Here is a 26,210-nt window from a genome sequence, read left to right as displayed (position 1 = left end):
AGTCTGAACAAATGTCAAAGAGAAATCAGACGGTGCTGGTGTTGTATGTCACTGGTGGTGGTGATTTCCCCGTCTTTCACAAATTAATTCTCTGACATTGCCGAATTCACGGGGCTGGGGGATTAATGTGAAATTAGTACATTATGCTGCGGCACTACTTTTTCTCCTTTCAGACACACTGTTGTTTGATACACCGAGCAGCCTGTGGTGAGCAGACTTCGGGAAAAAACGGAAAGAAATTGGCTGCGTTCACCATGAAGTCATTAAATTTGTAAGCTATTTGTGATCAAAAGGTGTTATTCAGTCCATTAACTATGCAGTTTGATCAGGGCTTAACACGTGATGTCAAATGTCACTTGTTCCTGCTATTTCCCCCCAATTTCAGTTGAAAGTAAATATTAAGCCAGTGGAGAATATCAAAAGCTTCCTGTGTAAAGGCTGTTTAATACCAACACTGAGGTTTTATTATGTGCTGTATTTTTTCCGGCTCTCGTGCGAGGCCTTAAAATCCTCACTTTGCTCCGACTCAGCTGGATTTCAGATGTAGGTTACGTGTAACGGGTTCTTCAGCTCAGACCACACGCTCTGATCTGAACCATGCAGAAAGTAAAACACTAAATTCATATTTTCATTACAATAGAGAGGGAATTATTGCGTTTTTGACAAGAACTTGCATTCGACAGGATTTCTCTTCATTATATGCTATGTATATTTAACAGAAACCTCTGTAACAATAATGAAAACTAATCCAGATGTGACTGCACAAATATTGAGTTACCAAAATGTGTTTCAACTCTGGGAGTTCCGCATTGTAATTGACTTTAAGTCATCAGTTAGGGATAACTCATTTATCAGCCCTTTACTTTCTGCTCTGTGTGTGTGTTTGTGTGTGTGTGTGCGTGTGAGTGTGCGTGTGCGTGTGTGTGTGTGTGTGTGTGTGTGTGTGTGTGTGTGTGTGTGTGTGTGTGTGTGTGTGTGTGTGTGTGTGTGTGTGTGTGTGTGTGTGTGTGGGGGGGGGACAACACCATTAGGCTGATGCGTAATCCCCTGTGAAAATACTTCCATTTGTCTCATAAAGATATATATTTTTTGTATTAATGACCAGGGAATATTTAATCCAAGGAGGTTGAAAGACCTGCGAGCTTAAAGTACTTACTCTGCTAAATGTCACTGTTTAAATGTTTTCACTACTGTTCGAGGAACTCTTTGTTCCATATTACTGATCATCCAACATATGCGTATTAACTAAGATGTGTTGTTTTGTTCTGACGTTTGCTTCCAAAAAAAGCTGATTTATGGCTTTTGTCGCCGCCGTCATCATGAAACACAGACACTTGAGCAGAAATGTCCCTTTTAGTGGACAGCCTCTTTAGTCCTAACTAGGTGAGCTTTAACTAACAAGGTATTAACTCGACCCATAAGCATAGTAATAATGTGTTTTTGAACATATGCTGAGATCTGGTAAGCTTCTTATGGGTTTCAGGCTTTTTCCCCTGCCCCTCTGAATAGCTTAACAAAAATATGCCTCAGTAATGGATGGTGCTATCCTCATCCACTGCCCTCCTCCCACCTACTATAACTTGAAATAGGCCATCAAGTGGCTAATGAACTGATAAGCCCTCTTTGTCCTGTGGGGCTTATACGAACATCATAAGCCAAATGTTTAGGCATGTTTGGAGAGACAGTTTTTTAAAGAGCACTTATGTCGACAAAGGACCTGGCTGGAAAAAAGAAACTCTCACCAGTTGCCACAGTTTGAAAATGTCCCTTCATATGTGTGTGTGGGTGGAAAAAGCCATCCAGTCATGGGCCAGAAGCAATGACTCCGTGCAGGTTACAGAAGGAACCTGAAATATTTTGAGTTGATTTCTTTTCTTAAGTTGGTTCCTCCTCTCTTGCCGCTGCAGGACAGACTGTGTGGCCCGTTCACTGCATCGGACCCTCAGCTCCAGTCGTGCCGCTGGTATCATTATCGGTTCTGGATCTCGGTAAATCCGTGGATTTGTGTGAGCAGTCTGAGAAATTAAAATAACATGCGTTTTACTGCGCTTATACTTCAAATCTCTTTAGATTTCATTTTTTAAAACATCTAAATCTGTTATTATGTGGGCTACACAAAACCCCTTTTAATTTAATCTTTGACAAGATTATCAAATCATTGATGATGCCACTAACTTAAATAATTTCAGAAAATGTTGACTAAGCCTGGATAAGCATTTTCAAGGGGATACCGCTGGATTAGCTTAAAACATATTATTTATTTATATTTATTTTATTCAGCACATTTTACCACATCATCATGATGTTATTGCTTTTATTTAGATTTTCAATACAATATTTCGCACTGAACCCACATGCATATGCTGTATATATAAATATAAAGCAGCCTGCATGCAGACCAACTAAAAGAGACTAATTTTCATCCAAATATTAGAATTGAGAAGATTGTTATCAGCAAATTTAACAAACCGTCCCATATTACTGGGAGGTTTTTAGAATCTCTCCTTTGTCTTTCTGTCAATATTTGTGTTTGCCTTTTCATCACCAATACTCAGACATATATGTTAATTTAAGTTTCAATGATGTGAACAGGAAAAGTAGATTGTAATATGATTTGAGTTGCTTGGATTTGGGTGAAAACACCTGCTGGATTTTGCAGTGGAACCGTTACAGCCTTATTCTAATAACCACCACCTCCAGTAATAGTCTGTTGATTTTGTGTGTGTGTGTGTGTGTGTGTGTTATTCTACAAATCAGACGTCTCTAAACCTGCTCATAGAAATTGTTCCTAGCAGACCTGCAGCCTAAGTGAACCTCCAGCCTCTCGCATGCAGTCGTTGCGGCCTTTTGGACTCACGCAGGCGGATGAACTCGCGGTGCCTGTGACCGGGCGGACAGCGACCAGACCCGGGGACAGTGGCGCCAGGCGGCCCCGCTGTCTGACGACAACCAGGAGGGATTAAGGCCTCCGCGTCTGTTGGGCCCATATGCTCCTCGACCCCGCAGCCCTGGCCTGGGACTTGATTAAAAACTCCAAGTGCACGGATGGAGTTTTATTGTGGAGGGCCGCGTGTTCTAATCCTTCTCGTGACTTGTGCACTTTGAAGACGCGAGGTTACGATAACACGCGGGACGAGGCCATTGTGTTTCGCTTGATATTGGAGGTATCCATGAGCAGTGATTAGGGACATGTTGGCGCATTGTTTAAAACTGAAACTCAAAGTGACAAGTGTTGTTTAACGGCGAGGGGCCACACAAATAGTTGTTGCAGCCCAGTTCCACTGACTTTGCATGTGTCTAAGTAGTGTTCATTTTTCATGGAGGTCTTGTAATCGATGGAAATGTCGTTTAATCATCCGGATTTATTTAGATAAAGATGATAAGGCCATTTGTTGGATTCAAGATAATGCCCGTCCCACTTTTTTTTTATCTCCTCTTCTTCAAACTTCTCTCGTGGTTCTATCTTCTTCCTTCCTCGCATGTATCGCTGCTCCTCGGTGAGAGAGAAGAGTTGTGTCATCTCAAAGTGACCCTGCGAACACTTTTCCCACTCCTCCAGCATCAGTCTGGATGGATGGATGGAGGAATTGTTGACGCTGAGAGAGGAAGGAGACGCACCTCATGAATATTCAGGCCTGTGCGCGCCCCCATTGTCTCCAAGTTCAATTGTGTCATTGTTAATTCCCACAACGCTGCATGTGAACGCTGCTGAACTTGGCGCTGCGCTGCGCGATATTATTATCGATGCTCGATTATAATAAAAAAAAAACCGATATATTAACACAACTAATGCACGCGTCAGAACCTGAATATAAACAGCTATTCCTACTTCACCCTTGAATAAGTCATAGATATGGGCTATTGTATAATTAAGTCTTTCAATAAAACACGCTCACACGCACACATCCACAGACACACCTATTTTGTGTGTCCAGGCTGCAGGAGTGGAATCAAAGTCGCTCTTCTCTTTAACGCTTCGATTATTTCAAGCAACGCTTTTAATTAGTGCGCTCCTTTAGCGAGAGCCTCCAATGAAAGAGAGAGTATTGGCAATGTCAAGGATGCTAATTGAATGTTGGACTTCTAACAATTAGTCCACTGCAGAGCCATGTCGACTCATTAGGCGTCCCGGAGCCGCTCATGTCCTCACGTCTGACGGGTAGAGTTGGACCAGAGAGTTGGAGCGACCCAAGTAAATAAAGGCAACATAAAGAAAATACTTCCTTTTTTAAAAGCAGCCTTTAACCTACAAACTCCCTAATTTGATTTTTTAAGGAGCCACAACATATGCGGTGCGGTGCAGTGTGGAGTTAAAACGATGTACCATTAGGAGAAGTACTTTTAGAAAAGATGACATAGGCAAACAACTAATCATTTTATGTGTTTCAACGTCATATAAATACTTTAAACGCCATATAATGATTTTTAATGAACATTATAGAGTTCAGGTTCAGAAATACAGCACATGAAATTGCTTATTCAGACATAGTGTTGAGTTTGTTCATTTTTTGGGATGCTATTTTTTTATTTAAACCCAGACATAATAAGCTTCATTGACTATGATAAAAAAAGATCAGCAAACATATTCATCAGTAGGATTTATTTATTTATTTTAACTCTAATATTCTTAAGGGTCTTAAGTTGTTTCTCCTTTCCTTGAATGCTTGTCTAACAACATATTATTAATGCTTTAGGATCCTCTATATTTTTCTTTAAACTGTTGCTGACTATATACATGTTTTGTGTTATTATGAGATGAAATACTGGGATTCATATTGAAAGGGCACACTTTGCTGATCATGTGAGGCTCGCAGGGACCACGCGGTGGCTTCTGAATGGGGCCACTCTGCTGCTGCGCCCCACACAAACCCCCGCCGTTGAAATATTGGGATTAACGTTTCTTGGAGGCCGCGGGATTAAACACTGTTTTCTCCATGAGGCGCATATGCACCGTCTTTGTTTCGACAGTCTGAAAAAACAGCTACACCGGAAACCAATGAGGGAGTTAAAGAAAACACCATAATGATTTTACCACCTGAGCAGAAATTATGATTTAAAGAAAGATCCGTTTTTTTTTTCGTTAATAGACACCAGACTCATATTTAAAATATGTTTTAGTGTATGATTCCTATCGATTAAGGTTATGAAAGTTGGAAGTAAGAAGTCTGAGATTTGAGCAGATGTGGTCTTAAGTTGATGTGTGTTGGAATAACTGCTGATGCATGAGGACACATTTACAACTTATTATATTCACTAAAATGGTGTTGGTCCAAATTATGCACAGGCATAAATGCACTGGAAAATATTGTAAATATGTTAAAGTCGATTTCTTAACCAACCAGCCTCAGCCCATAACCAAAGAATTAAATGTAGCTATTCCTTTTTTTTTTAAATATTATATTGAGTCATATTATCATGTAATGTTGCCTTCTGATTTCTTCCCAAATTGTATTTCTATATTATGTAAAATAGGTCATTAAATATAAATATTCCCGGAACCCAAAGAAACCAAGTTTAAAAAAACAAAACACAATATTACGCACACACACACACAAGCAGGCAAAGATCGCTCCTCGATGAAAGAGTATAAGCTCACAGGACCTTTATTCATGTCTTTTCAGCGGTGAGGTCACACCATCTTTGGAGCCAATAAAGGATCCACAATCACCGTGCGTTCAGATCAATGGAGGGGAGCAAATGCGCAGCTCTCAGCAGCCGAGAGTCTTTTCCAGTATGGCTAACCCTGGATTATTACGACCACCGTGCGCCTGGAAAGTCTCGTCTCTCTTTTGTGATGCCGGTGATTTAACCATTAGCATCTTTTGTTGTTCAGAGGAGGAGGGGAAAAAAAGTTAGAAATCTATTAAAATCACAGCAGAGAGTCTGATGCGAGGGGGGGGGGGGGGGGGGGGGGGCTCACAAATTGCATACAATACAACAGATCACAGTTTCGAAGGCTAGCACAGATAAAAAAAAACACATATGTACCATTTATATAAGACACACACTGATTGTCTCTTAGAAACTACATATTGATTCCTTATAAACACTTTTTTTTTCTTAAATAAAGTAGTGCATCCATGTCCACACGCCGTCCCCGTGTCCCTCTGCCCGCAGGGCGGCAAAGTGTAAGAAGCTGACGGGAGGGTCTGTCCATCCCGAGCTCTTCACCAGGTCACAGTGAACTGGAGTCGAGTTCTCGGACAAACATTAGTTCCGTGGCTGTGTTGTTCTTTTCTCTCTGTGCGCTCTCCTCAACAGGTGTTTTTACGCACAGAGGCACACACTGACAGACATGGATGAGGGGCTACAACCTGTGAATGAACGAGGAGGGGGGTGGGTGGGGGGGTCTCTTTGCCAGTGCTAAAATAAATTAAACCTCTCCTCTAGGAGGACCAAAGACCATCATGCCAACAACAAAAAGATAACGCTGAGGCCCTGAGAGCCCGGCCTCGCCCGGCTCCCACTTCAACCAGTCTGGTGCGTTTTATTGAAGGATGGCAGCACTGTGTGTCTGATGTGATCGTCACTGTTTGTGCACTTTTTTGAACAGCTGATTGCTCTGTTCACAGGACCTGGAATTTCCACGAGGAAGTTTGATCCTTATAATCCAAGCAATCGGCATTGAAGTTCAGCTTCCACGACGCCGCCTGGTCCTTATAATCCAAGCAGTCTGCTGTGGAGTTGAAGCCCAGGCCGGACGTCCCGTAGCCCTGGGTGGAGAGGGACGCCGGGGACTGGTTCAGATGGCTTGTGACCGCGTTCGTGCTCATCGGGCTGAGCGTGGAGCCCGCGCCCGACAACTGGTGGTGCATGGGGGTGAGGTAAGAGCCACAGTCCATGCCGCCGAAGTAGGACGTCGAGCCGGCGTAGCCCTGGCTGTAGCCCGAGGCCTGGGTGTAGGTCATGGGGTAGGACCTCTGCATGCAGGAGGAGGAGGTAGACAGGGGGTCTGAGAGCGGAGAGATGGACGCCGGGCTCCAGATGGACACCGGGGCGGTGCTGGTGGAGATGGCGGGGACTGTGGTGGTGCTAGTGGGGGGCGTGAACTGTCCACTGGCCCCGCTCTCTGAGCTCACTTCTCTGGTCGGGGAACTTTTCTTCTTGGCAGGTCGCACCTTGTTCTGGCCTCCGTTCTGCTGCTGCTGCTGCTGCTGGCGACACTTTGCCCTTCGGTTCTTAAACCAGACCTATAAGAAAATCATTAAACATTATTTTACTATAAACAAATACACCCAGCCCCCCCCCCCACTTACTCTATACAACAGCTCAACATTTGGTCCAGTAATACCCCCTTAAAAATCGAAATGTCTGTTCTTATGTCTAAACAAACCGTGTGCAGAAAGAAACAGACTGAAATGAATTTGTTGCCAATCAACATCAAGTTGTTTCCAGACCTTTTTTCAAATTCAATTTTAGCATATTCTGGTACCAGTGGACTGATCCGTCTCATTTAATTGGCCGATTTCTCTACACAAAAATCTATCGCTAAGTTGAATTATCTCAGCCCACTGGCAGTTTTCCACTTGATTTAAGGAAAACAAAATGCTGTAAGCTCCAGTCACGGCTTAAGATGAATGTTTCCCGCAGCGCAGTTATAAAATAGACTTTGAAAAGTACCACTCCAGTTTTTCTTTGTATGTATTTCTCTATGAGATGTGGATTTACGTTTATAATCCATATTTTTAATTTATACAATACTCTGCTAAATCAGACTCATCCAAAAATTAAATGAAGTTCAAGTTTCTGAGAAAAATAATTGCCCAGTCCTAGAATTTAGGATACATTAATTAGTTGGGATATTTTTCCATTTTTTACTTGACAGATCACGTGGTTGTCTCACCTGTACTCTGGACTCAGGTAGATTGATTTTCAGCGCCACCTCTTCGCGCATGAATATGTCCGGATACCGAGTTTTTCCGAATAACGCCTCCAAAATGTCGAGCTGCGCGCGCGTAAAAGTAGTCCTTTCTCGCCTCTGCTTCCGCGGCGTTGCTGCAGGGAAAATAAAAAAAATGTTACTCATGTATCCATAAAAAAAACTTAAGACAGCAAGAACGATATATTAAATAATCAAAGGCAGATATGTAGCTCCCAGTATTTATTTTTGATGTGTGCGTAATTACGCACAAGTCCTTTGAGATTTAAACGCCCTTGGCAAATTGTAGCACTTGACATAGTTAAGAGTCTAATGGACCTAAAATTTGATGCAGTTGGAAGAAAAATCAAAGCAATTTGCCTGTAAATCACTCGGGAGGCCAATCTAAAAATACAAATCACACAGGATGATTTGGTCTTCACTCCAAGCTATGCGCCTTCAAGTTTGGTGTAATTTCATGTGTTTGACTGATTGACCAAAAACATACTGACATCATTTACTTGTTTTTTCTCTATCTCCCACAATTCAGAAGTCATCATTACATTCAAAGTTCTTGAAATAGCTGCTGGTTACACACTGTAACACACGCTTCATTATATTTGTAGCCTCAAGCCATTAAAACCCCGTCATATATTTTTAGAAAGTGTGAACCCACCTGGATAGCCCACTGATGGATGTAAGAGGTCCATGCCAGACGTGGTTAAGCTGAGCCCATTGACTGTGTAAGGTGGTTGCTTTAGATACGACATCATGCTAATGTTTGTCTGAGGGCTGAAGTTGGAAAAAATCTTGAAAACTGATGAGCTTCCGAGGTGCACTTGGTGTTCTCTGTTCGCCGGGCAGTGGTCCGTGTTATACCGGACACCTGTTCCAAAATGAAAAGGAAGAAAAAGACATTGATCAGAATGTGACCTGCTAAAATAAAGCCACTCAATATTTAGGTTTGCTAAAATGGCGCTGTGGCTAAATGAACCCTCTCCAGAGCGCACGGCGCTCCACCAAAACTGCACCAACCACATCTCCAGCTGTCCTTATCGCTAACCGCGCCCCCTCCTCTAAAAGAAAAAACCCTGGAACTGCAACAAGTCACTGTAAAGTGTAAAGTTCAATTTAAGCCACTGCTTCCTGTTCACAATTTAACTTAATAAAGGAAGAACTAATAAATGTTTATGAGAAGCAAAGGCTCTTGAAATATAACTGAACAAATAAATGCACTCATTCAGCCTCCATTTACAAGGCAGAAATGTTACATCTTTTTCACTGTGTTTTATTTTCTTTGGGCAAAACTTAATTTATCTAATACTTAAAATTTGGTATTTAAAAAATAAATCATCCTCAATCCTTTAAACTTAAACAAGTAACCATTCAGATTTTGAAAGAAGGAACTGAATTTTTGTTAAACGACTAAATTAATAATCTGCAGACCTAATTTCTTATTTAAGATGATAAACCTATTTTCATGAAGAAACTACAATTTTTTTTTTCAAAATAAGACTGACAATAATCATCAAGGCCATATAGTATAAGACAAATATAATCAAACCAGAAAATATTTGATGCAGTTAAATTCCATAAAAAGAACACCTTCCTCATTGAAACGTTTTTTCATTCGGGTCCAAATCAACGTTGTAATGTTGATGAGTAAACGTGTGATCTGTGTGGCTTCAGCCTCACTGACACACACCCGTTATGTCCCCACTGTGCGTCTTGATTAGTTGCACACTTTTTTTTTTTCAATATCCAACGGTTTTAACCCCCTCATCCCAATCTGTCACACTTTAAACACACGTATCCGTCTAACAGCCGCACACACCCGCTCAATAATAATTACCCTGTCCCAGAATTGATTGTGATAAATGTTTTTTTTTTTTTTTTCCTCCTCTGTTGATGAATTAACGAGATAATCCGAGTGGCATCCAACTGGAGCTGCTGTTTGGTATCGACGAATTCTCATTGTAATAGTCTCTTCAATAATTTGTGCACGTTTGTGTGCGTGAATTGCTGCGATGTTATATTTAAATATTTACTAGTCAGATATGTATTCTAGACTTGTTTTGCTCTGTCAGAAACAAACAGTCGAAATGAAATTCTAAATTATGTTTAATTTAATCAAGCTAAACTCCCCAATTACGCGCAATCTGTCACCAGGCTCTGGAAAACACGAGTGAGCACATATTGAATATGACATGTTGGTTTATTACCCTGTGAATTTTTAATCACTGGAAACAGAGCAGAGCCAACAGAGAGAGAGAGAGAGGAGAGAGGGCCTGAAACAGTTAGTTCTTCTCGAGAGTATTGAGGCCTGTAATAATGCTCTTTCTTTATTCCTGCAGTGCAGCTTTCAGGTTAACGCCTCCACAAGTATCCCTTTGTGCTGCTTTTGGTTTTCACAGCGAGGAGAAGTGTGTGGCAGATGAAGACAAAAAAAAAAGAATCGGCTCCATTTTAGCTTGAAAGTTCTCATGGACTCTGAGTCCTGTGATTCAGCCCGTGATAGTGTTTAAATGATCAAATATATGAGCTCCAGGAATAAGGAAAACTCCAATACTGAATACCAGAGACGCTCATGTTTTTCTTCTACCAGAAGAAACTCTTGTATAAGTTGGTTTGTTTTTTCGCACCATTTCCCTCGGTCAGACTCCTGTCGGTCTCAGAGGGCTTTAATTAGTGAAGAGACACACTTAGCTGTCTCTGTTTAAATAGAAATAAAATATTTAATTTTAACGAATCATCAAATGCTTCTTGGTGCCTCTGAACACCCTGTAGCCTCCTCTGTGCCATTTGTCTGTGTGAGTGTCATTGTGGATTTTATTTCTGTAACAGTATCATAATTAAATGTTTCACCTACTTTTTTAAACATTGCAATATAATAAGATAAAATATACATTTATTTTAAAGTGTGACTTTATTTTTCCTGTGATTTTCTATTGGCCAATCTTGTTTGTAGTTTTTATTTTAATGCAACGCGAATGCTAATTGTATTTGTGTTTTAAAATAATAATAATAACGATGATAATAATAATAATGGACGCTAAAGACTTACCCTGGTATCGACGAGTGTAAAGTTCTTTGTCTTGTTGGTTTCCTCCAGGAGAAATAATAAAAGTCAGCACAGATCAACGACGTCCTGGCGAATAAAAGCGCACAAAAGCACCGAGGAGCAGAAGGAGCAGAAGGAGCAGAAGAAGCAGGAGGAGCAGGAGGAGCAGGCGTCTTCACAGGCTGAACCACAGTGCGGAGGAAAGTTGTGCGTCGTGCGCCTGCATCAGGTTGTGAAGCGGTGCGGCGGCGGCGGAGGGATGGAGCAGGCTGCATGTACGCCTTTAGGATTTGTTGATGTGTTGTGCGTGAAGTGGTTTGACTTGGATTTTGTACAAAGTGTCAGCCAATGGGAGCCGCAGGACTGAGCTGAGGTCTGTCTCTCTGTCTCCGTCCCTCACACTGGTGGGGAGGACTTTTTTCCCTCCCCCCTCCCCCCCTCCCCCCCCCCCCCCTCTCTCTCTCTATCTGGGAAACAAATGTCTCCAGCTACTTTTTTTCCTCTCGACGCACAGACCTCAGCCAATGGCAGCTGACAGGGCGACTGACAACATCCCCATCCCACCGCAGAGAGAGTAATACGTATAAAAAGTGGATGACGAGAAGTGGAGTTTACAGTCAGTTTTCATATCTTTTTTTTTAAATTTCTAATTTTATATCAAGCATCGATTTTATTCAACGGAAGCAATAAGCTGTGAGGTATTACATAAAGACCGGCTGGATGAGGAGGGGGATATATAATACATACTGGTATAAAAACCACCTCTGCTGAGAATGTATAAGTACACCAAAAATATGTTTTCTGTTATAAGAATTACGATTTAATAGACCATAACAAAAAAAATTATAGTGGGGATTATCAAAGGAACATTTAAGGAAATAAAACAATTGGACATTTTTGCTATTTTATTTGTCATCTCAACAGGAATAACGTGAAACTTTTACTTTGTAAAGAGTGACAGTATAGGGTAAATAAAAAAAGGAAGAAAAAGCCGGTTGGACTTAGCAGGACTCTGCTGCTCTGTCCTCTCACATTCCAGCGCGTCGCGGAGAAAGGGGGATTTAGAGCGACTTATTTCCTTAAAACTGTCCTCCCATTCACAGAGGCAGCCAGTGTGCTCCCACCAGCCCTGATGCGGGCCTGCATGCACCACGCACAAACCCCCAAATCACCCACAATGTGTACAGGGGAGTTCCCGAGAGGGAGACACCGAGCAGCCGAAGACGCATGCACGGGCACCGGAGCTCCTCTCATCCGGGGAGGAGGATACACACAAGAAGGAGAAAACACAGACATGGGCCTGATGTGATGTGCAGCTGGTGACTTCTACTTATTCCTCCTGCAAGAGGAGAGAGGAAAACAGACTTCTGTATGAAGGTAGGCCTGTTTTATATTGGATGGGAAGAAAGTGCAATTGTTTATGGGGTCTTGTGTTGTAATAATCTATTGCTATAATAATAAAATAATTCTAATAAATAATTGCGATGCATTATTGTAATTGCATTGTTTATTTTGGTGGAAGATCTACAAGCTGCACTGACTACACATCAGCCTCCTTCCTCTACGTCACTTGAAATTTGAACCTGCGTGCCCATCTCAAAATAATGTGCCGAGGGTTTTTGTCACGGTTTGGTAAATGTATCATCTTAAGAGGCTTTGTGGAACACCTACACACACACACGCACAAACGCGCGCGCACACACACACACACACACGCTTTGCACGGACACACCCGCTCACTTCAGACAGATTTGAATATTGATTTAGATTTATAAACACAGGCAGACCGTGGGTTTTATGTGACTCGTCATTTGCCCCTCTCTCTCTCTCTCCTTATCTCTCTCTCTCTCTCTCTCTCTCTCTCTCTCCCTCTCTCTCTCTCCCTCTCTCTCTCTCTTTCTCTCCTTCTCTTCTTCTCTCTCTTTATGGCTCTTGTGGAAGGCCAGAGTCAAAGGTGCGCTGTGACAGCTGCTGGGAAACACTGGCTTCCACTCCGACCTGCCCGCACACGCACACACACACACAAACACACCCACATGCACATACACACACACTGATTTGCATACACTGCATCAACTCTTTAAAAACTCACTGACGTGTCTTTTTTGACAGATTTCGATCGGATGAAATGTGGATCATAAAGATTTGATTTCTTTTCCAACCTGGGATCCGATTGAGGAGAGGAGCTGCAACACACCCAGGTATCCAAGTTTTGTTTATTTTATTTATTTATTTGAATCATGTTTATTTCTGTTTACACCAAGATATTATTAGAATATTCTAAAAATGTTGGACCAAGTGTCAGATATGACACATAGAGCATCTGTAAGTGTGTTGTGGATTTGTAATCATATTGCTGAGCTTACAGTTTAGTCCTCTCACTCCAGACTCAATGCAAAAAATCGTCCCATTTAACGCAGAATGAAAAGTATAAATGAAATTCAGCTTCTGCAGCCTATTCTTTTACACGCGCACCTTTGGAGCTGCCTCCTCTGACTCCACAAGGACTTCTCTCACATCTGGAGACATCACACAAACAATCAGCCTGCTACGTAAAACACAATTTCCAACAGAGGAAAAAAAGTGAATATCCACCCCCCCCCCCCCCCCCCCCCCCACGTCTAGCAGATGCGTGGTAATGCGCCTTTAACGCGATACTTTCCGTGGAGAATGGTGACGTGTGATGCGGTTATCTGCGGGATCTGAGCGTTTCAATAGCTAAATAATTTATGAAAGAGTGGAGCCGGGCCCTCCGCGGGGACCGGGTATCTTTAAAAGGACGTTTAAAGGCAGAAGCAGTTAAACGCCTCTGGCTGCGCTCCCTCTGACTCGCGGCTAATTGACGACGACGGCTTCTTCTTTCTGTCTTTTTTTTTTATCTCTGCCTCTGCTGCACTCGACCTGAGGCTGAGGATTTCTGCAGGCCTGCTCCAACCTGTGATTTCCTCCACTTAATGCGGAGCCTACACATGCTTTTCAAAAATCAAAGTGCCCAGGCCTGGATCTTTAACCCTTGTTTGATTTTCCCTGAAAAGGAATAACTCGCATGTCAGGACTGGATAATGAAATAGTCAGGCTGCCCTCTCCTCTTTTTCTTCTCTGCCTCTTATCCACACATAAAAAGAAAACAATATAAATTGAATGTGTATTTTATTTCTTAATAAACAAATAAAAACAACAGCCTGGGAATTTAAACGTTGCCTCTTTTTGCAAAAAAACAAACAAAAACAACAACAACCCCAGAAAAATCACATATCCTGTTTGTTGAGTGATCTGAATTTAAAGATGCATATTTACATATTTATTTCTATACATAAATGAGCAGGAAGTTTTCCTCTCCTCTTCTTCCTTCTATGTCTGATATCCGCATGGCTGAATCTGGGGAATGTGTTAGTGGATTTCATTCTGAGCTTTAAAAAAGAGATAGAAAAAAAAAGGAATAAAATCCTTAGAGCATATTTATATAGAAATGTAGATAATCTGTGAAAAAAATGTGAAGGAAAAGCTTTTTCCTGCTGTACTTGGCATTTAAATACACCTATTTACTTGTTGCCGTTTTACAGTAAACAAGCAAAAATCACCCTCAGATTATTTTATATTCAATTTTATATATGTTAACTCTATTTATTGTCTTTTTGTTCTTATATCAAACAGATTACAAGTCATTATCAATTCAACTCTGAGCTGGAAAATTAGTTGATTTTACTTATTAAGCTTCCTTTTAACAGGATTTTCAAAATATGAAAATTTTAAAACTGTTACACTATTTAGTTAAAAAATAAAGTAAAAATACAATTCCTAATTATTAGATTTAGGGGTATGGGCACAGCTAAAAGTGGAGTTGATAAAATGACCTGGGAAAGAGCCACAATAATTAACACAGTAATTATTGTAGAGTGGAACCGAGTGTGTGTGTGTGTGAGTGTGTATATATGTGTGTGTGTGTGTGTGTGTGTCTGTGTGTGTGTGTGTGAGTGAGAGAGATGAGCTGAAGTAGGATAATCACAAGCTGTATTTTAATTAGCCTGGCAGGTTTGATGGATATGTTGCTGGTGCTTCTGCTGGAAAAAAAAATAGGTGCACTGCTTAGTGAGCAAGATGTCTAAACTGAGGGCTTCCCCCTGCACTCTGTTCCCTTGTTGCACAGGAGCTAAACCTTTGTGTAGTGTAACATGTAAGTGACCCCAGAGGTCATCAAAACACATTCAGAGCGGCCCCCAGGGATCAATAGGGTCAGACCTCACTGAGTGTCTGTTTTGAGATAAGTTTGTCACTCTGCATCAGATTTCTCTATACATTTAGATAAAGTTCCATTTGTTTGCATGAAATCATGATACAAAATAATAATAAGTCTGTATTCAATTTCTCAGGTTGTGCTTCTATTATGAAAAGGTGTGCTGATCACGAAATTAAAACTGATCTCCCCGTGAATTCAAATGTGGTGCCTCTCCGTAAATTCTGTGTGTGTCTGTTTGCCAAGTGTGCTCTTGCCATTAATATGACATGCCTTTTAATTAAGGCTATAATTGTTTGTGTTGTGTTTGTGCAGGAGTTTGCCAACAAACAAACGGATGCAATTAAACACACTCGCCCTCAGAGCATCAATGAGGAGGCAAAGTGGAGACGGGCAGGAAACAGTCAAGGGCGATTGGAAGGCGGGAGAAGACTCTGCCGCCTCAAGGTTAAAACTTACTGACTCAAGTGTGTGAGGAGCTCATCTCCACACAATACGGATGCCTTTTGCCTCTTCTACACACACACACACACACACACACACATACTGGTTTCCATGGTTTGCGGGGCGTGCACTTTTTATCATAACCTGTGGGGACCACCCTTTCTAGAGGTTGTGGAACTATGAAAAAAATCAGGGACACTAAGAAAAAATCAGTTAGTACATACACACCTTAAAATATCTAAATTCATGAAGTAGTGTTTTGACTGTGCAAAATGGGGACCTTAGAAAAAACGGGTAGGTATGGCTGATGGGGACCTCATTTACATATCATTTGCATGACTCACACAACTTGTTATAAGACTAATGGGGACCATGCTTCAAAAAGCATTTTTATATACATTATTACTGATACCGTAAGTCCTTCCATTATTACATTTGTTAGAGCTGTTTGTTTAAAACTAATAAAGTCTAGCCAAAAAGAACAAAAGTTGTTGATAGAAAATGTAGAGATATAACATGATACCTGTAAATGGTGATAGGGATGCAAAGCATTACTTTGTACAGAAAATCTTGCTGTTCATGAACTCCGCCTTACAATGAAGCAGAATTTGATAGGACTATTAGTGTAATGTGGTTGAAGTGAATATAAACTTATCAAACAGTGACGGGCTATCTATATCCCTACAAAGAATAATTCTTATTCAGGCAAATTTGTAAGATATTTTTAATTTCAGACAACCACATAGCAACCGCTTACTGGTGGTAATCTTCCCATTATTTACTTAATTTCCTCTTGTTGGCTGTAATGCGGTTATATATGTAGAATTTCACATTCTGCCAGCTCCGGTCCTTAAGAGCTTCTGGATCAGCCCTTAAACACTTCTCACAGTCAAACTTTGCTGGAGCAATACAAGATGTGATGAATCGATTCATGTGCCTTTCCACTGCCTTCACGTCTGTCTCCTTCCAGGGTGTTTTCTCCTTTGCGGCAGTTGTACCTTTAAGTGGTCGGAAAAACACATTTGTAAATACAAGGACTCAAAAGTGTGTAAGAGTTATAATCCAAAGTTACAAGTTCTATAAAGTATAAACTAACTTCTAAAGTATAAGAAAACTAAAATATACAATTACTCTGCCAAGAAAACACTGATATGTGCATTCTGACTGAAATTGTCAGTGGGAAAGAGGATTTTGATGCCATTTTCTTATAAGCTGAACATGCTGTGTTATATTAACAAATAAACTGTTCATTCTGATCAATGACATGGACTCACATTCACTGACATAAATTTCTCAAAATTGTCATGAAGAAAAAACTGTATTTATAAAATGTTGGATCTGTTGGATAAATAAATACAATGTACTGATTCACTCATTAATCTAACTAACTATGGAATTGTGAGGACGTAGGACAGGTGTTTGGTATAGGGACTAGTTGTTGTTTGTATGTTTATACTATTAAAACTGTAACTGTTATGAGTCCTACTTTAAGCACCTAATATACTCTAGAATCAGCCAAACAACCCTTTATCTGATTATTGCAGGCATGAATATACAGATAAAACTACATTAAATGGGGGCAGCAACAGTTATGCGGCAAAGGTCTGAAATGACAAAGTATTGGTGGCAACATCTTAAGTTGGCAACACCGACAACAGTCTCTGATCTGGCCTTTTTTTTATGACTGCTATCTAACGATGTCCTTTATAGTCTGACTTGACCGGGGTTCTTCTACTGCTCTGGGGGCTTCAGGTGTAATGTTTTGACCATCCAAAATCATGTTGTCTGGTGTTGTATAATCGCAGACAGTGGGGCCCATTGAGCTATCAGGATCATTAAGAGGCAGAAAAGTGTTCTTAAAGTTTAGTTGAACTGAAGCATCACTGTCACTGTCACTTTCGGAGATGGTATCTGGTACGTTATAATCTGCACTCTCTGATGACGAATCAAATAGTTCAGAATCTTCCAGATCTGTGTCTTTCATCTAAAAAAATTAATGAAAAGATTATAAATATGTAGAGCTGTAACAGGTAGATGAGAAATTATTCTTTGTGCTGTTTTGCAAGTTTTGTGTCATAATTTGATTATTTTAGCAGTTTATATTATAATAAGCAGAATATTTTGACTGTTCTGAAAAAAAAAAGACTATATCGAATTGCAGCAACTTGAAAAATTGAAGTGCAACTGAAAGTTATTGTAGGCCGTCTTAATTTTGGTACAAAAGTCTCAGTTTCATTTTTTGAAGTCTGTAATCTGAAAATAAAGGCACATATGCAATAAATAATTTAGTAAAAGTGCATATAAGAATTTTTGAGATCAAAGTTGTGTCTGCTCTGCTAAACTAATTCTGAATTCACAATCTAGAAAAAACATGTTTCACACATTTTAGACACAACATTAGAGTTCATCGTGGGGACCAGTTTTATCTAACTTTTCAAAAACAGTTACTACTTGCACACTGTCAGAAGGTGTGTTGTGGGGACCACGTGAATACAAAATGTAGAGTGATAATTTATCAAGAAAAAAAATACTGTGAAGTTTGAAATCGACCATGAATATACCTCTACCACTAACCTTCAAGATGCCATACTTGAAATGTCATTGTATACCAATTTACATAACTTCTGACCAGTAAAGCTATTCCTCATTCACACAACTTAACACATGCTTTGTGGGGACATTTTACACACAACATTAGAGTTCATCGTGGGGACCTGTTTTATCTAACTTTTCAAAAACAGTTACTACTTGCACACTGTCAGAAGGTGTGTTGTGGGGACCACGTGAATACAAAATGTAGTGTGATAATTTATCAAGAAAGAAAATACTGTGAAGTTTGAAATCGACCATGAATATACCTCTACCACTAACCTTCAAGATGCCATACTTGAAATGTCATTGTATAACCAATTTACATGACTTCTGACCATTAAAGCTATTTCTCATTCACACAACTTAACACATGCTTTGTGGGGACATTTTACACACAACATTATACTTCATTGTGGGGACCAGTTTTATCTAACTTTTCAAAAACAGTTACTACTTGCACACTGTCAGAAGGTGTGTTGTGGGGACCACGTGACTCCAAAATGTAGAGTGATAATTTATCAAGAAAGAAAATACTGTGAAGTTTGAAATCGACCTTGAATATACCTCTACCACTAACCTTCAAGATGCCATACTTGAAATGTCATTGTTTACCAATTTACATAACTTCTGACCAGTAAAGCTATTTCTCATTCACACAACTTACAACAGGCTTTGTGGGGACATTTTACACACAACATTATAGTTCATTGTGGGGACCAGTTTTATCTAACTTTTCTGAAACAGTTTCTTCTTCTGACCAGCGAAGCTCTTTCTCGTTCACACAACTTAACACATGCTTTGTGGGGACATTTTACACACAACATTATAGTTCATTGTGGGGACCAGTTTTATCTAACTTTTCAAAAACAGTTACTACTTGCACACTGTCAGAAGGTGTGTTGTGGGGACCACGTGACTCCAAAATGTAGAGTGATAATTTATCAAGAAAGAAAATACTGTGAAGTTTGAAATCGACCATGAATATACCTCTACCACTAACCTTCAAGATGCCATACTTGAAATGTCATTGTTTACCAATTTACATAACTTCTGTACGGTAAAGTTATTTCTCATTCACACAACTTAACACATGCTTTGTGGGGACATTTTGCACACTACATTATAGTTCATTGTGGGGACCAGTTTTATCAAATTTTTCTGAAACAGTTTCTTCTTCTGACCAGCGAAGCTCTTTCTCGTTCACACAACTTAACACATGCTTTGTGGGGACATTTTACACACAACATTATAGTTCATTGTGGGGACCAGTTTTATCTAACTTTTCAAAAACAGTTACTACTTGCACACTGTCAGAAGGTGTGTTGTGGGGACCACGTGACTCCAAAATGTAGAGTGATAATTTATCAAGAAAGAAAATACTGTGAAGTTTGAAATCGACCATGAATATACCTCTACCACTAACCTTCAAGATGCCATACTTGAAATGTCATTGTATACCAATTTGCATAACTTCTGACCATTAAAGCTATTTCTCATTCACACAACTTAACGCATGCTTTGTGGGGACATTGTACACACAACATTATAGTTTATTGTGGGGACCAGTTTTATCTAACTTTTCAAAAACAGTTTCTTCTTCTAACCAGCGAAGCTCTTTCTCGTTCACACAACTTAACACATGCTTTGTGGGGACATTTTACACACAACATTAGAGTTCATCGTGGGGACCTGTTTTATCTAACTTTTCAAAAACAGTTACTACTTGCACACTGTCAGAAGGTGTGTTGTGGGGACCACGTGACTCCAAAATGTAGTGTGATAATTTATCAAGAAATAAAATACTGTGAAGTTTGAAATCGACCATGAATATACCTCTACCACTAACCTTCAAGATGCCATACTTGAAATGTCATTGTATACCAATTTACATAACTTCTGACCATTAAAGCTATTTCTCATTCACACAACTTAACACATGCTTTGTGGGGACATTTTACACACAACATTATAGTTCATTGTGGGGACCAGTTTTATCTAACTTTTCAAAAACAGTTACTACTTGCACACTGTCAGAAGGTGTGTTGTGGGGACCACGTGACTCCAAAATGTAGAGTGATAATTTATCAAGAAAGAAAATACTGTGAAGTTTGAAATCGACCATGAATATACCTCTACCACTAACCTTCAAGATGCCATACTTGAAATGTCATTGTTTACCAATTTACATAACTTCTGTACGGTAAAGTTATTTCTCATTCACACAACTTAACACATGCTTTGTGGGGACATTTTGCACACTACATTATAGTTCATTGTGGGGACCAGTTTTATCAAATTTTTCTGAAACAGTTTCTTCTTCTGACCAGCGAAGCTCTTTCTCGTTCACACAACTTAACACATGCTTTGTGGGGACATTTTACACAAAACATTGCATTTCCTTGTGTGTACAAGTTTTACCTAATTGTTCACACACAGTTTCTACACAAACTCGGAACAAAGAGTGATCATATAATGATAAAACAGAGATGGACATGAATTTACCTCTTCAGGTGTGGTCTTTGGCCCAAAGGCACAAGCCATCTGTCTCTCTGAGTGGACAGGATCTGAATCATCCTCCTCCATGGTGTTAACAGTGATGCTGGTCGTCTGTAAACAAAAGTAAAACGTTCCCAATATTTACTTATATTATATTCTAATATTTCTATTCAGATAAAGTTTTGAGATTACATCCATGTCATAAGCAGGACTGGATACATTTGGCAAATGACCCTGATTCTTTAACATATAAAGTGATAGCATTTCAATGCTTTTTAATTATGCCCAAACCCATTACCATAACCCTACCCCTTGTTTTCGAGGGTATTCTTGCCCCTTGAAACAGAGGTTGAAATCTTCCCCATCTAATTGGGACAGCCCTCCAAGAGCTGTTACATAATCTAAACTGACCTTCAATAGCTTCTTAAAACTTTTGTAAATTAGATTCCTGTTTGTTATTTCATGTTCCTGTTATTTTCACTACACTAAGTGGTCGCTCATACATAGCAGCTTAAAGCAGGTTGTGATAGGCAATCCTGGTATTTTTTGTATATGTAACGTGTACATGGTTATAACAATATTAATACAGCCAAATTAGGTCCACATATTTCTCATTCTACTCATTGTATTTGCTGTGTTCTGTGCTACATACCTGTGTTTGCCATGGGCAGTCTTCACCTCCATAGTTATAGGCGATTTCTTCTCCTTCTTTGATGTCATCCAGGGCAAATAAACAAAGGTGGGGTTCTCCATTAACACCAGTTTTTTTCATTTTGGAGTAAGGACGTCTGTGTTCATCATTAACTTGTCACCCAATTGAGCCATCTTCTCTGAAGGCATCAATACTTGAGAAATTGGAAAAATTGAAAAAGAAAAAATACAAATGTCACAATATATCACAATAAAACCAGAGCCCCACTTAGTATAACTTAAAATAGTATATGGAGTGTAGTTTAGGAATTCTTATGTCCACTTGAAGGCAAACATGAATGCAGCACATCAGGGGTGGTAAAGTTTTCTCCTTCTCTGGGATTCTGCATCACTTATTATATCCTTAAAATGCAGATGCAGATTAAGATGCATTTATTAGTCCCAAACACATGCACAGACATGCAAAGGCACACTCATGCAGGTAGGGAAATTTAATATCTGCTTTTGACCCATCTGGTGCAGGATACACAGAGCAGTGAGCGACCACATACGGCGCTCGGGGAGCAGATGTTGGGGGAGTAAGGTGCCTTGCTCAGGGGCACTAGACAGGGTAGGGGAACTCTTTGATTTTTGGACAGATCAATCCAGGTTCATCTTTTGTTGTTTCTCCGTGGAGTCGAACCAGAGACGAACCAGAGACGAACCAGAGACCTTCTCTGCCCATAGTCCAAGTTTCTGCCGATAGACCACCACCTCTAGACCTCCCCCCTATATATAACAAAGTCTCCTTTGCAAATTGTACCCTTTGCAAATATACCACATCCTGCAAACAATAAAAACATTTTCAATAAAACAGGAGGATCCATTAATTCTATTCCTTGACAATGAGTTTATGCTAATATATACTACAAAACAAACCAAAACTGACCACTGCAGCATTCTAGTCCCTATTAAATGTACTCTGGAGCTTTTCTTTTGATTTTAAATGATAATTATTTATTGATTATTTACAGCAGATACCACCTTACCTTTTGCTGCATAAATATACTGGACCTCTAATTTGCAGATGTGTATCATGTTGAATTGCTGATCCGTGGTGGCATTTCTGAAGGAAAAGATTAAGACAAATGAGTTTACTTTAAAATAATTGTTTGATTTGTTTGCTTAGTAAGATTTTGTGGTACTACAAATTGTTGTTGTTGCCTAAAACCTCATGAGGATTGTTTTTCTTGCAAAATTCAACTACAGAAACATTCTCCTTCACTCTCTGTCATGAGTAACGTTCCTGCCTACAGGATGATGCATACTCCTGTGCGTTGTTGCATAAACTATACACATCTACAAACATATATGCACCGTATATCTGTCTTGTGCATGTGTGAAAGCTAAACCGGGTCAAATCTAAAGCCAATTCTTTAGATTTTACCTGCAGGTCATGCCTGAAAACACCTTAAATGAGAGATGATTATGTCTGAATAATTATGAAGGAGTTTGGCTTTCACATATAAAGAACACAGCAGGAGAATTCAGACAGGAGGAGGCGCCTGGGTAGAGCAAGCCAGAGGCATGACATGATGACAAATTCAGTATCAGAGAGCATAGTATTTTTTTTTACAGCACATCAAAGATGATGGCAAAAGAATGTAATTGTATTTAGTTTTGCATTTACACCAATGTTACAAACATTTGAATATGTCCTCATTATCAACAAAGAGTCAACAGGGAGATTTTTCATGCTGAGATATTTTTATTATCCCAGTCTCACGTGTGTGAGCTATTAAAAACACTATGAATTTGCCTACTCGCCGGCTCTGAATCCTCCGGATAATCTCCTACTGTATTTTCTCAATGGCTTATTCGGACAATCTGCAGAGTTTTTACTGGGGGGGTGACAGAAGAAACTCTGGATTATCCGGAGCGTTTGCGTTTTTACAAACTGCCCCTATCTGGATAGTCTCTTGGTATCATCCAGATTGCAGTGCATGTTTAAAAGCAACTTAAAGAGAGTAAAGTAAGAAGGAAAACAAAGCAGCAGCTATTTTCTGTTGTGATTTTATACGGGAAATAGATGATTCACTATTTTAACTTCATTTAAATTCAACAAATGTGGTGTTATTCCCACATAATAACTGGTAGTGTTGACACCTTTTCTCTTATCTACCAGGGCAACACAGAACAGAAGTGGGTTAAATGAAAACCATGAAAGAATTATCCATAGACTATTCAATATTATTAAGATTAAGATTAAGATGCATTTATTTGTCTCAAACACATGCACAGACATGCAAAGGCACACTCATGAAGGAAGGGAAATTTAATCTCTGCTTTTGACCCATCTGGTGCAGGACACACAGAGCAGTGAGCGACCATGTACGGCGCTCGGGGAGCAGATGTTGGGGGAGTAAGGTGCCTTGCTCAGGGGCACTAGACAGGGCAGGGAGACTCTTGGATTTTTGGACAGATCAATCCAGGTTCGTCTTTGGTTGTCTCTCTGTGGAGTCGAACCAGAGACGAACCAGAGACCTTCTCTGCCCACAGTCCAAGTTTCTGCCACTAGACCACCGCCTTATGAATACAAATACACCTTTCAATTACATTGACCTCATCACACAATAACTTCTCTCTCCCCTGCTTTAGCTGTACAAACACTTTAACTTCCTATCTGCAAAAAAAGTAATATTCACAGTAAAATTTCTCAGCTTTTACCTGTTTATTTGCCTGACGTTAATAACCTACTGCTCTACTTTTCTATTCTAGACATTTTATCATATTAGTGACTTGTCATTTGTGATTGTAGCTAATTTAACTTAACTGCAGGTTTTAGATTTAATCTTCTATCATTTAATTCCAGATTTATGCCTCTGACCATGTTTCTTTAATAACCTGCTCTGCCTCTTCCACATGAACCTGCCCATGTTAAATAAGAAAATAAGTTAAAAGGGCCGGTTCATAACCAGCTTCCAAATAGAGGTTATCCAGAGCAGCCAGGTTACACTTCCTCTGTTGTTTAAAATTTAAAGCCCCTCAGCGGAAGCTACAGTCAGACTTAAATTATTCTGTATAATGGTACTGTGTAAAATGAGAACAGCTGTAATTTGAATTGTCTGACTATAGTCAAAACCTGTGCTCTATAATGTTCTCTATTAATTAACTTAAACATACTAAATATAGCATAACAGGGCTTATATTGATCTTAAGTTCATCATAACAAAATGAGACTCAAAACTCAGAAATGCTTAACTTGATTGTCTCCTTCAGTTTACATAAACTCCTACACATATGCATCATGCATGCAAGTAGTAATAGAAATGCAGTAAAACATTTGAGGTCTTACACTTAGCCTTTGTAGCTAATCAGAGCTATTAATCATGCTAGCTAGGTACAAGTAATACATGCAATTTGAGGATTCAACACTGCTTATAATTATTTAAGATACAACTGTGCTTACCTTATGCTTTACTTTTGCTCCTCTGCACATGTTCTTATCTTCTTAGCTAGTTTCTCCAGCAAATAATCTTCTTTTACTGTTGATAGCTACCTCTTGATGCTGAAAATGTCCTCGCTGCTTGAATCATTCCTAATGGGGACAAGGAAGTGGGTGGCACCCAACCATATTTGGAAGATGTGTGTGTGTGAAGCAGTGGGTGCAGTACTAACTAGAAACAGTAGGGCCACCAATGAGCAATGCTCACACACTCACACTCACCAAAAAACATGTCGTATGGGCCAATGCTTAAAACTTCACGGGCACCTTCAGAGTAGCTCTAGTAGTCATTTAAAAGGGTTATCCTCATGGGGACCGGGATTTTGGTCCCCAAAGCGCAACCGGTCCCCATGACGTGACTGTGTAAACAGTCAACGGTCCCCATCGCGTGATGATTACCAGAACACACAAACACACACACACACACACACACACACATGTACACACACACAAACACACACACACACACATACACACACACACACACACACACACACACACACACACACAAACACACTGTTGTCCCATTGTTAATTAAATTTGTATTTAAGTGTCATTGCTTTTGTCTCTGAAGTGATTAAAGAGGATTTTTGCAAATAAAGACATCAGTTTAAAAAAAAAGCTTCCCTCGGCTCTTCTTCCCTCACCTCACCTCGCCACCGGTAGCCTTCTCCCCTGTGTGCTGAGGTGTGTGCACGGCGTGGTAAAACCTGCCCTGCAGACTGGACCTCTCCCGTCTTCAAAGGAGGAAGGAACTCAATGTGGGGGGATTTGTTCAGGCTTATTTGGTAACCTAGGATTTGAATTGGATTTTGGAAGGCATTCATAACACATTTGAAAATGTTACATTGTGTGATTTTGTGTGTAATCCCCATAATACATTTTTAGAACTGGTCACAGCACTCGCACAACTGTGACTATTCATGATTTGTCAAATGGTTTTCTTGTCTTGCCTCTCCGGGGGGGAGAGGTGTGTGTTGCCGTTGGAAGGGAGAGGCTGGTGGAGGGATGACTCGGCCGTTTTAACCTTTCTCTCAACACGGTGTTGTTGATTTGACCTGAATATGTGATAGGGTCAGTCGCCGTGCTTCCACAAGGATTCTCTCAGACCCCCCCCCCCCAACAGCACTGGACCATTACAACCTCTAGTGGATTATACCTCCCTGTGAGGAGGGTTAGTGTGAATTCTCTCTCTCTCTCACACACACACACACACAAACACACACACTCTCCCTTTAGGTAAAGTTTATGTAAGTGTGTGTTTTAGCTGTTTTAATGTCTAAATAAAGCCCTTTAAAATCCTTCATACTGTGTTTAAGCAGAACGTTTAATTGTTTTATCATTTCCTTTGTGAAAGTATTATAAGCCATATTCAAAACATATTTAAGTG

At 40.0% G+C, this 26,210-nt stretch overlaps 1 protein-coding gene and 2 long non-coding RNA genes across 3 annotated transcripts; 1 reads left to right on the top strand and 2 right to left on the bottom strand.

Annotated features, from left to right (window-relative positions):
* Positions 1-5,908: 5,908 nt before the first annotated feature.
* Positions 5,909-11,192, bottom strand: otx2b (orthodenticle homeobox 2b). The gene is made up of 4 exons (XM_062397425.1): positions 10,923-11,192; positions 8,535-8,744; positions 7,844-7,995; positions 5,909-7,190 (listed from the first exon to the last, which is right to left on the bottom strand). The coding sequence occupies exons 2-4, from the start codon at positions 8,629-8,631 to the stop codon at positions 6,567-6,569; spliced, it is 873 nt and encodes a 290-aa protein (XP_062253409.1). The 5' UTR covers positions 8,632-8,744; positions 10,923-11,192; the 3' UTR covers positions 5,909-6,566.
* Positions 11,193-12,037: 845 nt separating this feature from the next.
* LOC133962394 (uncharacterized) lies at positions 12,038-16,860 on the top strand. The gene is made up of 3 exons (XR_009922117.1): positions 12,038-12,296; positions 13,032-13,120; positions 15,469-16,860. It is a non-coding gene; the product is annotated as an uncharacterized LOC133962394 (long non-coding RNA).
* LOC133962393 (uncharacterized) lies at positions 16,459-25,400 on the bottom strand. Its single transcript, XR_009922116.1, has 5 exons — positions 24,785-25,400; positions 22,365-22,441; positions 21,338-21,530; positions 20,692-20,796; positions 16,459-16,595 (listed from the first exon to the last, which is right to left on the bottom strand). It is a non-coding gene; the product is annotated as an uncharacterized LOC133962393 (long non-coding RNA).
* Between the last annotated feature and the right edge of the window lie 810 nt (positions 25,401-26,210).

Source organism: Platichthys flesus, chromosome 10 (genome assembly GCF_949316205.1).
Source record: "Platichthys flesus chromosome 10, fPlaFle2.1, whole genome shotgun sequence".
Classification (NCBI taxonomy): Eukaryota; Metazoa; Chordata; class Actinopteri; order Pleuronectiformes; family Pleuronectidae; genus Platichthys; species Platichthys flesus.
The sequence above is the reverse complement of the archived record's forward strand: the minus strand, read 5'-3'. Positions and strand labels throughout refer to the sequence as shown.

Bases quoted from the DNA above. Each gene is read 5' to 3' on its own strand.
- otx2b (XM_062397425.1), bottom strand. From the start codon at position 8,631: ATGATGTCGTATCTAAAGCAACCACCTTACACAGTCAATGGGCTCAGC. The intron at 7,996-8,534 runs GTGGGTTCACAC...TTTTCCCTGCAG, and splicing joins TCCATCAGTGGGCTATCCAG to CAACGCCGCGGAAGCAGAGG. The intron at 7,191-7,843 runs GTGAGACAACCA...ATTTTCTTATAG, and splicing joins TACCTGAGTCCAGAGTACAG to GTCTGGTTTAAGAACCGAAG.